General features: G+C 56.3%; 3 protein-coding genes across 3 annotated transcripts; 1 reads left to right on the top strand and 2 right to left on the bottom strand.

Moving 5' to 3' along the window:
* Positions 1 to 557: 557 nt before the first annotated feature.
* Positions 558 to 2,983, bottom strand: creC (putative catabolite repression protein creC; the record flags this gene model as incomplete). The annotated part of the gene is made up of 8 exons (XM_032035335.1): positions 558 to 619; positions 693 to 768; positions 841 to 1,035; positions 1,092 to 1,377; positions 1,441 to 1,817; positions 1,867 to 2,034; positions 2,088 to 2,793; positions 2,979 to 2,983. 8 exons carry the CDS (start codon positions 2,981 to 2,983, stop codon positions 558 to 560), a joined length of 1,875 nt encoding a protein of 624 aa, XP_031885699.1.
* Positions 2,984 to 5,132: 2,149 nt separating this feature from the next.
* GEM1 (Mitochondrial Rho GTPase 1) lies at positions 5,133 to 7,098 on the top strand (the record flags this gene model as incomplete). The annotated part of the gene is made up of 2 exons (XM_032035334.1): positions 5,133 to 5,142; positions 5,225 to 7,098. The coding sequence occupies 2 exons, from the start codon at positions 5,133 to 5,135 to the stop codon at positions 7,096 to 7,098; spliced, it is 1,884 nt and encodes a 627-aa protein (XP_031885700.1).
* Positions 7,099 to 8,880: 1,782 nt separating this feature from the next.
* CGGC5_v002337 (Short chain dehydrogenase) lies at positions 8,881 to 10,066 on the bottom strand (the record flags this gene model as incomplete). Its single annotated transcript, XM_032035332.2, has 3 exons — positions 8,881 to 9,549; positions 9,629 to 9,889; positions 9,968 to 10,066. The coding sequence occupies 3 exons, from the start codon at positions 10,064 to 10,066 to the stop codon at positions 8,881 to 8,883; spliced, it is 1,029 nt and encodes a 342-aa protein (XP_031885596.2).
* Between the last annotated feature and the right edge of the window lie 2,819 nt (positions 10,067 to 12,885).

The following is a 12,885-nucleotide window of genomic DNA, read 5'->3' as shown; positions in this document are numbered from 1 at the left end:
TGGCAACCGCATCTTAGTGCACCCGGGCCCTGTGTCTCTCTTCACTCAAATCACATGGGAGGCGACACGAGTGCACGAAAGCAGCAGCGGCGGCGGCGGTTGGTGGGACCCCCACGCCCGCCTGGTGGCAGGCAGGCAGAGACTAATTAGCCAGAGCTCCCTCCCAGGGGTGACCCGAGAGACCAAGGGACCGCGGGTCCAGCCAGCCATGTCGAGCCCACCACGGAGCCGCATCTCGATTGTGCAGCAGATGCAGACTTTTGTCTCAAAGGGTCCTGCGGTGGGAAGCTCTGACATCTTGATCCTCATTCACATGCACAGCGAACGTCATGATCATCCCGTCCTCATGAGAGACGCGTACATCACGATTTCGAACCGCAAACACTGCCGCCTGCCACTTGAATAGTTTCCTGCGTGCATAATTATTTCGTGTCGGACCCTGAAGCGTGAAGCGTAATTGCTCGTTGGTTTTTTCGAGCCACTGTTGGCGCAATTGCTATTCATACACCCGAGTTCTAGTATATCTGCGTCGAAACAAAATGTAAAACCAACGCCATCTAAGATGCTCCCTCCTTCGGCACCGGAGCATCTGTCGGCCTGTTCCACGTCCGGATGTGGCCTGTTTTTGCACCCATGTCAGCACGGCGGCTTTTTTTATTTTCCTGATGCTGTCGGCGTGAGGTCAAACTTACCTGACTTGCAGCTGGTGATGATGGCTTCTTCTGTGAATTCAAGCCAGCATAGAGGGTGGGTATCAAGTGCTTTGGACTGCGAGCAGGTCAGCAAACAGAAAGCTTCAAAACAAGCAGCTGCAACGTTAACAGCAAAATGTATACATACGGATACGGGGGGAAGCATGGCAATTCGCGCACGCGGCTCTACGGCATGCACAACGGTGTTCTCTTCGTCGTCGACGGCACCGCCCGATAGGGTTGAGTTGGACCGGATGCGGCTCGCTGATGTGTTCGCTGTTTCCTGCCTCTGCAAGGGATTGGCAAAGCGTGAGGACACGGAACCCCGGTGGTGAACGGAAGCCTATTCCCGTTCGTCAGCTTTCCCGCGTCTGCGTTTTTGGGTCAAGAATAACGTACCGCTTTGGGCCTGTGAAGCATGCCGACGTTGAAATCCCAGAGACACAATCTGCAATCTTCGCCGACACTGCCGAAACGGTAGTTCCTGTCATCGCAGCGCCACGGGTCGAACGCTACGGACGTCACCCAAGACTGATGGCCTTGACAGCGCGCCACAATGGCTGATTCCTCGACAGACCAGATGGAGATTAGGTCGTCCTGGCCGCCCGTGAGCACGTACTTGCCGTCCGGAGACCAGCAGACGCTGATGAAGCCACCGTAGTAAGAATGATAGAGATCCAGCAGTCTGTTATCACATGTCAGCGGGCTCGTCCCCGGAGAACCCTGAGGGTAAGATTGGTGGACGTACTCCTCCTTCAAGTAGTCAATGATACGGAGAGAGCCATCCTCCGATACCACGGCCAGATGACGGTTGTCGGGGCTGAAGGCGAAGGCATTGATTCGCTGGTTAGATAGCTTCCATGATGCTACCGGGTTCGTCTTTTGATTCTTGGATTGAATCGACTTGTTGATTTGGATCTTGAGGTTGTGGTTGACATTACTTGTTGCCTCGCTCTCCCCATTGGGCGTGCCGTTGGCCGCGAGCTCTTCCTCTGGCGAAAACTGGGCGTCCTCCTTGTCCTTGTCGTACACCACCAATGAACCGTCCATGTGCGCTGCCAGAAAGAGGCTCTCGGATCCAGGAATCCACCTGATTTCTGACACCGGCGTGCCATTGATGATACCCTGATAAAGTCAATTGCCTGACTGCAACCACCAGAGACCTGGGACTTACGTTCTTGTTCAAACGGGTATACCGTTGTGATACCGGCTCCCACCAGATGATTTCGCCAGTGGAGAATCCCATAATTACATCGATATGCGATATGCTCTTCGTGATCGTGTTGACGTCGTGGCAGAGGCAGTGAGCCTTGGTGAACAGAATCTTAGTCAAGTAGTCCGCCTGCCGCATGTCAGTGTAGGCTCTGCGCAGAAGCTAGTTGGCGCAAACCATACCTTTGACGCCGACGACAAATCTAGCCATTGGAAAGCACGGTTAATGTTGGCAAAAGCAAAGACTCCGTCCGTCGGCCGCTCTTGAAGCTTCTTGGCAAGGCTCTCGTTTACAATTACTCTAGAAATGAACGACGAGTTGCTCTTAGTCATGTTGTTCTTGGGCTTCGGCACCTTCTTCTTCGCAGCGTCTTTCGTGTTGGCAGGCGCGAGCGCCGTGTTGCCGTCGCCAAATGCCGGCGCCGCGGCAATCATTGTCATGGAATTGGGCTGCGCATCGCTCAACGAGGTCCCGCCACCACCGTCGCTGCTGAGCCCAGCCTCAGTCGAGTACCGATCCTCGTTAGGATGTTCCTTAATATCGCCGGTGAGGGACAACGTCGTGGCCGACGAGCCCTTGTAGAAGAAGGGCGGCGCGGCACGCATGTCCAGGCTTATGAGGGAGAGCTTCGTGCCGGCGGTCGCAGGCTGTGGGTTCGTCGCAAGCGGGTTCGGGTTCACGACGGGAGCTTCGGAAGGATGGGGCGGGGGCGTCGCGAGGTGAAGGTCCTCCTTGAGAACGTAAGTTCCCTCACCGACCAGGAATTGGTACTCCGGGCCTTCGGGGTTGGAAAGGATGTTGTTCGTCTCGATCATGGGAGCGATGCCTGGGCCGAGAGTGCCATAGGCACCCGAATGCGATGGGTATCGCGGGGGAGGGGGCAGGACGCTGTTGTTCATGGTCGCACGAGGGCAGACAGTCAGCCGGGGTTCTTATGAGGTTGAAATGTGCTGTAAGAGTGCTTGGCAGTGTGCGTATAGTGCTGCGATGCTGTGCAATGGATGGCCGTCGAGGTTACACGAAGCGCGTATCCGATGGACGCAGAGTACGATGAGGTTACGTCGGGTACTTACAACATGATGGGCGATTAAGTTTCCTACGATCTATGGGAATGCAGTTACGAATTGGACGAGAAGGAAGGAAGCACGCGACAGTCGCAGCAGAATTGAGGTGATTACAGGTCGGGGTTCGGGAAGGTGGTTCGTCGTCGGCTCCGCCTCACGTCACTGGCGGCAGCTGCAGTGGAGGTTTTGGGGGGTTTTGCGTGCGGCACCGGGGCGGTGGAGGCTGATAACGAGGACGGACGCTTCGGGAAGGTCGCACAGAGGGTGCTGCGCAGTATGCGACAGGAAGTGAGGCTTCGCGGAAAGTTCGTTGATCGGATGGCAGCGAGGTCGGGGCTGAAGGATTGGCGAAGAGGAGGAGGAAGTGGTGGTCCGCTGCGCCAACGACCAGACGAACTCTAGAGGTTCTTGGACAGAGCTGGCGACCTCATGCAAGGTAGGCGAGGGCGGGAGTCTTTAATACGGCGCAGGCGAGGTTGGGGGAGGGGGTTCAAGGCAAGGAACAAGAGCCTTCCTTGGGTTCGGTTCGGTTGGTTGGAGCAGGATTTGGAGTTGGAGCTGGAGCTGGAACTGGAGGTGTCGAAGTGGAAAAGGGCAGGGCAGGATGGGATAATCAACCCCAACCCAGCGACGTGCTGGTGGTGGTTCCCTTCTTTTCTGTTCTGGTTCGTGTCCCCGCCTTCCATGGCCCCGGGGGCGCTACCTACTGCAGGTAAGGTAGGCCCTGGGGATCACTGGTCAGCCATGTCGTTCTTGCGTGTGTGTCCTCCAGGATAAGCCATCCAAGTTGGCTGCACCTGCTTCATTGCCCATGGGCCCCGTGAGGGCAGGTCAAGGTCAGCCTGGGGTCCGGAGAAGGATTGCTGCGACGTGAGTGGTGGGCGGCTGCTCCATTTTGGCGGGGGTGGCAGCACCTCTGGAGTGACGCTGCAGAGCCCAGGCGAGTCGTCCCTGACGCCCGGGTTTAATTGAAAAGTCCACGTTCCAATGGCCGGCCTGCTGTCAGTCCGAGTCGGTGACTGGCCGCGCAAAAGTGTGGGGTAGGCAGCAAAAAGCTGGAGAAGGAGCTGTGAGGCCATTGACAGTCGCTTCACATCCTGAGCGACACTGGACAGGCACAGGATGCATGAGGTGGGGAGGGGTTGGCCGTTTTATTGGCGCAGTCAGTAGAACGGACTATTGGGTCAGTCGTCATCAAAACACGCATCTTTGGAACTGGTCTGCTGCACCACCTCATACGTCTTGGGACGTGTTACCGAGATTTGCTACCAAGTTGTTGTTGAGTGCGCTTGGCCACTCAGGACTATGGTAATAGACATTACGGGGAACGGGGCATGCTGCACATATATGTTCAACTGAGACACATCGGATATGAGGTGGAGTTGAGCAGAAGATTTGGATAGGTATCAGACATTGCTGAGGTTGTAAGCGGATCAACAATGCGTGGTGGTGGTGCACCAATGGTTATTTGAAGTTGAGTTCATAGTCCACAATGTATTGTGTGTGAGTGTGTACACAGGTAAGCTCCCCTAGCTCAACCACTGCAAAGTTGTCTCTATCGAGAACTCATTCACTTCTTCCGCCCGAGTAACAACTGCTCAGGACTCCTTTTCTTCCAAAATCTTCAGCAAAAGGCACCAATCATGATACCAACCAAGAAGCACGCATTCCACAGTCATGCACGATAAGACATTGCTGTCGGGTCGTGCTGCACTCAGCCCGCTGGATTGGACATCGGTCGCTTATCAAGGCACCGCACAGCGCTGATCCGCTGATCGGGTGCTCTCTCGGGCGGGTCTTGCATCCCCGAAGGCGCTGGTGCCGCTACCTTAACCGATCCCTTAAGGTACCAGCAGCACCTTTCCAGCTGTCCCCCACCAGAGTCATCCTTGCAATTAAGGTCGTCATTCGAACTCTACCCCCGTCAACCTGCAGATTCCCGTCCTACCCGCTTCAGAGCTTCCCAGATTACATTCTATTGCTTCAACCGAAGAAAGCCACCACCGCACTCCTCACGACCGATCGTACACACAAGCCTCGAGCTTCTAGCATCCATCGCCGTGTCCGCCCGAGTCTCTTCCAACAGCGTTCTGAGACCGCCCTGCCATGGCATCGCAATAAAGCTTTCTCTCTGCCTCTGATTAAGCTTCAACGATCACGAACATGGCTTCTGGTAGGTGGCCTGACGAACAGCTCTGGCCGACCTCGACAGTTTGTCTCCGAGCTTGAAACTGACTTGTCTTGCTTCCATCTAGTCCGAATCTGCGTTTGCGGTGACGAGGGCACCGGAAAGTCCAGCCTCATCGCCTCGCTGGTCAAGGACGTCTTCATCTCCAACAAGATCCAGGCTGTCCTCCCCTCCATCACCATCCCTCCCCAGCTCGGGACCCCCGAAAACGTTACCACCACCATCGTCGATACCTCCGCCCTGCCTCAGAACCGCACCACGTTGAGGAAAGAAATCCGCAAATGCAACGTCATCCTCCTCGTCTATGCCGATCACTACAGTTACGAACGTGTGGCTCTCTTCTGGATGCCCTACTTCCGATCCCTCGGCGTCAACGTCCCGGTCGTCCTCTGTGCGAATAAGTCCGACTTGACTGGCGATGGAAATACACCTCAGGTGGTCGAGGGCGAGATGCTACCCGTCATGGCCGAGTTCCGCGAGATCGACTCGTGCATCAGGTCGAGCGCGAGGGAGCACCGGAACGTCAACGAAGTTTTCTTCCTGTGTCAGAAGGCCGTCACCCACCCCATCGCCCCGCTATTCGACTACAAAGAGGGGAACCTCAAGCCCAACTGCGTTGATGCATTGAAGCGTATTTTCTACCTTTGTGACAAGGACCAGGATGGCTTCCTCAATGACCAGGAGATGCACGAGTTCCAGGCCAGGTGCTTCGATAAGCCGTTGACCGCCGAGGATCTCGATAACATCAAGCTTTCCATCACGAAGACACTGTCGCCTTGGTCGGCAGAGAAGGGCATAGACCAGAGAGGATTCTTGCAGCTGAACAAGATTTACGCCGAGAAGGGCCGCCACGAGACGATATGGATCATCTTGCGCAAGTTCCGCTATACCGACAGCTTGAGCCTAGAGGACAGCTTCTTGCGCCCCAAGTTTGATGTGCCAGAGTACTCTTCGGCAGAGCTGAGCCCTGCCGGCTACCGCTTCTTCGTCGACCTTTTCTTGCTGTTCGATAAGGACAACGACGGCGGTCTGAACGACAAGGAGCTGGAAGCCCTCTTCGCACCTACACCCGGACTTCCTGTTTCCTGGGTTGAGACGTCGTTCCCATCTTCAACTGTACGTAACGAGGCAGGGCACGTCACTCTGCAAGGGTGGCTCGCACAGTGGAGCATGACGACGTTCGTGGAGCCCAAGACGACGCTTGAGTATCTTGCGTATCTGGGCTTTGAGCCTGCAAACCCACGCGAGACAACTACCGCTGCTCTCAAAGTCACCAAGTCACGCAAGCGCAGAAGGCGCCCGGGCAAGGTCGAGCGCAACGTGGTGCTTTGCTACGTCCTCGGTGCCTCTGGGGCTGGCAAGTCGTCGCTGTTGGATGCGTTTCTGAGCCGCCCTTTTGACAACCTGTATCGGCCCACGATTAAGCCACGACGGGCTGTTAACAGCGTCGAGCTTCCGGGCGGAAAGCAGTGCTACATGATTCTCGAAGAGCTTGGCGAGCTGGAGCCTGCCATCCTAGAAAACCAGGCCAAGCTTGACGCCTGCGACCTGATTTGCTACGCATACGACTCGTCGGACCCCGACTCATTCTCGCACATTGTCGAGCTGCGCAAACGCTACCCGCAGCTTGACGAACTCCCCAACATCTACACCGCCTTGAAGGCGGACAAGGACAAGACGATGCAGCGCAGCGAGATGCAGCCGGACATGTACACGTCGAACCTCATGATGAGCACTCCGCTTCACGTCACCGTCAAGTGGAACAACATCAGCGAGCTCTTCATCGCCTTGGCCGACGCGGCAACCAACCCGAGCACCGCTTTTCCGAGGAGCGAGGAGCCGCCTCCTGATAGGACCAGTCTGTACCTCGCGCTGGGCGCTACGGCGTGTGCTGGCATTGCCGCATTCATGATTTGGCGGCGATCAACAACATCAGCTTAGAGGGCACGGTTGAACAGTGCCGTCCACACTTTCAAATTGCGTTTCAGGGAGCTGGCGCGTATTCTGGAGTCTTGATCATTGCCCGTTGGAACACACAATTATGATACCCAACTCCGCCCTACATATAAACAACAGGATCTTAGTCTCTAATCAACCTAATTGTAACATTATCTCCGGCAAGTTTCTCTTGAGGATCCTATTCGTGTAAGATAGTTAGTTCTCTTGTGTCGGTAGTAGTATGTATTCCTTTCGTATTGGCAAACCAACCATTGCTCTGACATGCGACGACGTTATTGACCTATTGGTTGCTTACTCTCGCAGTGACAATAGCCCAAACGCCACAAACTTTGTATGATTTCGGTCTGCCTCATCGTCGTTTCCTCCACAGTCTGTCTGCTCACACTAGACGTTCCGATACACAGAACTCGTGGCTGTCAAAAGAGATGACCAAAAACACATATCAAAAAAGAAAAGAAAAAGGGTAAAAAAAGGTTGCCCGGCGGTTGGACCGAGCCTGATTCGAACGACCGGGCCCGGCGGCATGTGCCTTTGCTGCCAACCCAGCAAGCAAGGCCTTTCGCCACTACGGCCAGGCCATGTCGAACGCCCTAAAGGGTAGAGGAGCAGGGCTCCTGATTTTTGTTGAGGATTTGGGGCGCTGGAGGGGGTTATATAGTGCTGTCCCTCCCGTGCTCGAGGTCAGGGTGGACAGGGGATGCGCCTCGATGTCGGGCTGGGCGTGAAGGGGTTCACGGTGGTGGCTTGTTATTGAGGCGTGGAGGCGAGAGAGAGAGAGAGAGCACCGAGATGGCCAGACTCATGCTGAAGGATGGCGTGGTGTCTAGGGAGAAGAGGGCAGATTTGTCTTGTCACTTTTCTTTGATACTTCTTTGCCATGGGATAAGGGCAGTTGCTTGGAGCTAGGAAGAAACATTGAGAACCTGCCCCAAGTCATATTACGCCCTTTTGTGTAAGCACCTGCCTATCTCCTTCCGTTCAGGTAGTGGCTTCAGGTAAGACCGGAAAGTTGGGTGGCACACCAAATGGTCAGATCCTGGGGCTGTGTTTGTGCCCAGGAAAGACAAGATGAGGACGCACGCCAGAATACTATCCATCTGCCTGCATGTAGTAGATCATCGTGGGTCTGGGACATGACACCGGGGGTCCGCCTGCCTGTATTGGGTCTGGGAGTTGCATACTGTTGAGATACCACGAGGGCCGCGTGTGACACAGCTGTGTCAATAGACTTCTTGCTCCGCATATAACAAGGCTTTGGTGAAGATGCGGATTCTTGCGGCCCTCATAGGAACTCTCGCTGATTACCGAAGCAGACTGCATCGTCCATTCCCAGACAGAAACCAAACACGGGAGGCCCCGCCTGGAACGAAACTCCAAACAGAACATCATGAAATGGTATTGATGCTAGCTTCCAGCCGTGTACGGAAGGGCGTAAACATGAGAAAAACGAAAAGGAGAACCATAATAGATATCGTAAAGCCCGACACAGGGAATCCTACACATTCCAGCCGTATGTAACACTGCATGGCTTTGTTTCCCGACTGCATTCCCAACCTGGCCGGTGAATCCCATGACACAAACCCAACACCCGCCTACCAGAAAAGAACCCGAAATGTCTCAGACTCACATCTTACACTTTTTGTACCCGAAACGACAACCACCCAACCCAACCAACCCTTGTCGTTCAGAAGAGGAAATGGAATCCCATAAATAAGCTGTCGGTCCGCCGTAACGTCGTTTGCATGTAATCACCTTTGCTCTTCGTCAGTTCATCAGTCGGCCCCCGTTGACGGGGATGACCGTGCCCGTAATCCACCTGGACTCATCGCTCGCCACGAAGGCGACAACGTCAGCAATGTCTTCGACGGCGCCCAGCCGCGCCTCCGCGGGCGTGAGCGTCGCCCGCTCCAGGTCCGCGCTGCGCTGGTCGTCGGGCAGCGAGTCGAACATCTCCGTCTTGACGGTCCCGGGGCTGATGCAGTTGACCGTAACGCCGTGTGCCTGCCCCATCTCGCGGGCGGCGACACGCGTGAAGGCCTCGACGGCCGCTTTGCTGCCGGCGTAGGCCATGCTGCCCGGGGTGTCGGCGCGGGCCGCCACGGAGGAGATGTTGATGATGCGCCCGCCCGGGGCGATGTGGGCCTTTGCGGCCTGCATCATGAAGAAGACGGCGCGGGTGTTGGTGTTGAAGATGCGGTCGTAGTCCTCGGGGCTGGTGTCGTCGAGGGTCGCGGTGAGCGTCGCCGCGGCATTATTGACGAGAATGTCAATCTTGGTGACGCCAAAGGCCATCATGGCGCGCTTGACGACCTTTTCCTGGTGCTTGGAGACGTCGGCCTGGATGGCCGTGGCGGAGGACCCGCAGGCCTCGATCTCGGATATGACCTCATGCGCCTTGGCTATTGAGGACGTATTGACAAAGGTGAATGCGACCTTTACTCGCGCGAATGATATAACTAACTTTAGCCGCTGTTCACACTGCGAGCGAGAAGAGTGGAATCGGTAGACGCACTCTGGCACCTTCCCGGGCAAGCTTCAGCGCGATGGCAGCTCCGATGCCTCGCGCGCCGCCAGTGACGAGGGCGACTTTCCCGGACAGGGACATGTTTGGGGGCGGAAGCTGGGGCAGCGGTTTCGTCCACAGGTTCGTCGATGAGGCACGCCTCGCGCTGTCGTGACTTTCCTTTTCGTCGTTATTGAGCTGCGACGATTGTATTGCCTGCTGGGGCGGTTGGGGTTGCGTTTGTTGGCTTAGCACCTTGCTCAGTTGGCTCTGTAATAATGGCGGGTCAGCGTTGAGCAGCTCTGAGGGCATTCGAAGGCGGAATGCCGGCGTGGTGCAGTAGAATACCGGCATAGTCTGACTTTGAAGCCAGTGCGTAACGGCTCGGAAAGCCATTTGACTGGGATCCGTAGTCATGGCATTCTTTTCAGTGCGTGCGACGTCCATGCAGATATGGGTTGTGCTGCGCAATTCTGGGTGTTTGAGAGGTGTGATGACGAAGTATGTATGGTGCTTTGCGTTGCGTTGCGGTGCGGTGCGGTGCTCTGCTGCTTGGAGCTGCCAGGAGCTGCCACACCACACCCAGACTGCTCCAGCCAACGTCAGCCTGGCCAAGGCCTCCCGTGCGCTCCAGAGATGGTGTGGCGGCGCGGGGAACTCTGAGGTGCTCTGAAGTGTCGATCGCGCTGGATGACCAATGCAAGGCCGAGGCCAGACCACCTTCTGTCCCCCCTTCAACTCTTAATCCGCCACATCCAGTGGCTGTCTGTATCGTTCAGCATATGCCGTCCAACGATACGCCGAATGGACCGATTGGCATGCAAGGAAGTCCGCAGACCCTGGGCGTTGCATCTGTGAGGGTGAGCATTTGGGGTATCAAGCCACACACCACTTGGTCGAGCCGTCACTTGTCTTGCGTGTGAGCGATTCTTTGGTCTGGTGTTGTTATTTGGGAGCATCCGTCCTTTCGACGACAGTCAGATACTGACGCCAACCCAGCGCAGCCTGGCACATGGATTTGGGATTCTGCGAGAATTGGGGTGGTTGATCGCTGGATCGACGGCACTTGCGCGCGCTAGAACATGCACACACGACGAAGCATGATTGCAAACTTTTGAGTCATTGAGGGATTTCTGCGTGCAGGACGTGATGACGGAGGCGAAGAAGATAAGATGACGACAGGAGATGTTCTGAGGATATGAAATCCACTCGTCGTTGAACGACGCACAACACCCGGTCGTGGTCGTGATGGCAGTAGCCAGCGGCGGCCAACGGTCAACGGGCGGCGACCGGCGCCGGGTCTTTATCAGTGGCGGACAGCAGGCGGCAGATGGATGGGATGGCATGCCGCATGCAACGCTGCGATCGCAGCTGGGCTGCTTCTGGTTGGCTGTTCCACAAGTTGGTCTTTTCAGAGCCGGCTAGGGCGCTTCGCCGTTGGATGCGATGGCGAACAGGGGCGGGCACCTCATACCGCAGTACATAGTATATGCGGATTAAAGACGGCAGGTTGTGTACTCAGAGACCACCTCAGTGGAAGAGGCCTCGGTGTTTAAAATGAGATTACCGATTCAGGTCGGCCTGGGCTGGCGCAGTGGATACAGGGCTGGTTAGGCCTTGAAATCAAAAGAGACCCCCGGGCCCAAGGTCGCAAAGGGGCTCAAGGGGCGAAAGTGGGAGTCTGGGAGATGACCCCGAGGGTACGGAGACGACGGCCGGCAGCGCCGGTGGTGAATAGGGGCCCGAGGCGGTGACTGGTGACATGGCCGTCGGGCCACCACCACGTCCACAGGCCAAGAGGTGGCCAGTCTTCAGCGCGCTGGCGTGAAGCCTCCAGCCCCTCGTCTCCAGTTCCGCCCCAGCGTGCAATTCTTCGAGAAGGACATGGAACACCGGGGTCGACCGTCAGACCCAGCATGCCTGTGGGCAACATTCCTCGAGCCTCAAGCCCCGGAGAAGTCGAGGAATTCAAGGAACCCTTCGATTCGGAAGACTGCGCTGGCGGCGAGTGACTCCTCCCACTCCGAACTCGACCAGTCACGCCAGTCAACCCGCGGGCAGCACCCGATGATGAGGAGAAGGCACGTCCTTAGCTGAGGAGAAAGGTGCTGTTCCCTGGCATAAAGCGACGAGTTATTCTGGGGGGTTGCCTCGGGCCAGGTTGGTGGTCTGGGTTGGACCCCGTATGTTTGGCACCAATGGGGGCCGCGTTAGTCTCGATTCTCGGTAGCAGCCCGCAGCGACACCCGATGCTGTTTCGATGTCATTTCGATGGGCGACCAAGAGCTAGGCCGAAAGGCGAGAACGCGGTGCCATCAGAGATGTCGGCTGAAGAGAGGCATCGATTCCATGCGTCGCCGCAGAGGCTAAGTCGGGACTTGATACACGGCAGAAGCTTCCGCAAATAGAGGACCAGTGACGTTGGTCCCGGTTGCACATCATGAGCTTCTTTTCTTTGATCGGGTGTCCCTTGCGCGGGCCAGAAGTTGGTCGTGGTAGTGAGGGGCGCAAGAGATGCTTTGGGAAGAGAGCAGCTTCGGATTCAGCTCTGGTTAGAGAAGGACGCGTACAGAAAAAGTGTAGACTTCGTATCTCGTTTTCTTGTTTCACGGCCGAGCGCCGGATTGTGCAAGCAGAGTTCCTCTGGTCTCTTCTTTTGACGGCGTTGATGGAACGACTTGTGCGGTGCATCATCCACGCCAACACGACCACCACCGCCCACTCAAATATCCGAACCCTGGGGTCGCCATCTGGCTTTCAGAGTAGAGTCAGCCGGAGGCAGTTGATTTGCCTCGTCATCCGGTGTCAGTGTGGTCTTGGCTTGGGAGCGTAATGTGCGGTACGAAGTTCTTTTAAATGAGGCAGCGGTTGTCAGTCATGTTCCGTTGATGACTGTCGCGCGTCGTGTCTTGTCGTGTCGTGTTGCTGGCGGCCCCCGGTTCCTTCGTTCGCTTTTGCATGTTCTCCATGGGCATGGCATAACGGCAGCCAGTCAGTTCGCAAGCCGCAGCCAGGGGCTCTGTCCCCATGATGTACGTAAGGGAACGGACGGTACGGATTTAGCTCAGGCCACAGACCCGAGGAGGGCAGTCCATCAATCAATGTGGTGTACCTGAGCCGGTACCTGACTGACTGCAATGTGCCAGCTGCATGAGTGAAAGGCAATTCGTCGTTCGTCTCCAGCGTGGGAGTGCTTGCTTGCTTCAAGCGTCTGCATCCCTTCCCGCCGTCGTTCCTTCCTCTTTCGTTCCTCGGTTCGCGCCATG

Source organism: Colletotrichum fructicola (genome assembly GCF_000319635.2).
Source record: "Colletotrichum fructicola Nara gc5 chromosome Unknown KSG_Nara_v1_contig01, whole genome shotgun sequence".
NCBI lineage: Eukaryota > Fungi > Ascomycota > Sordariomycetes > Glomerellales > Glomerellaceae > Colletotrichum > Colletotrichum fructicola.
Note: the sequence above shows the minus strand (reverse complement) of the source record. Positions and strands in the feature narration are given on the sequence as shown.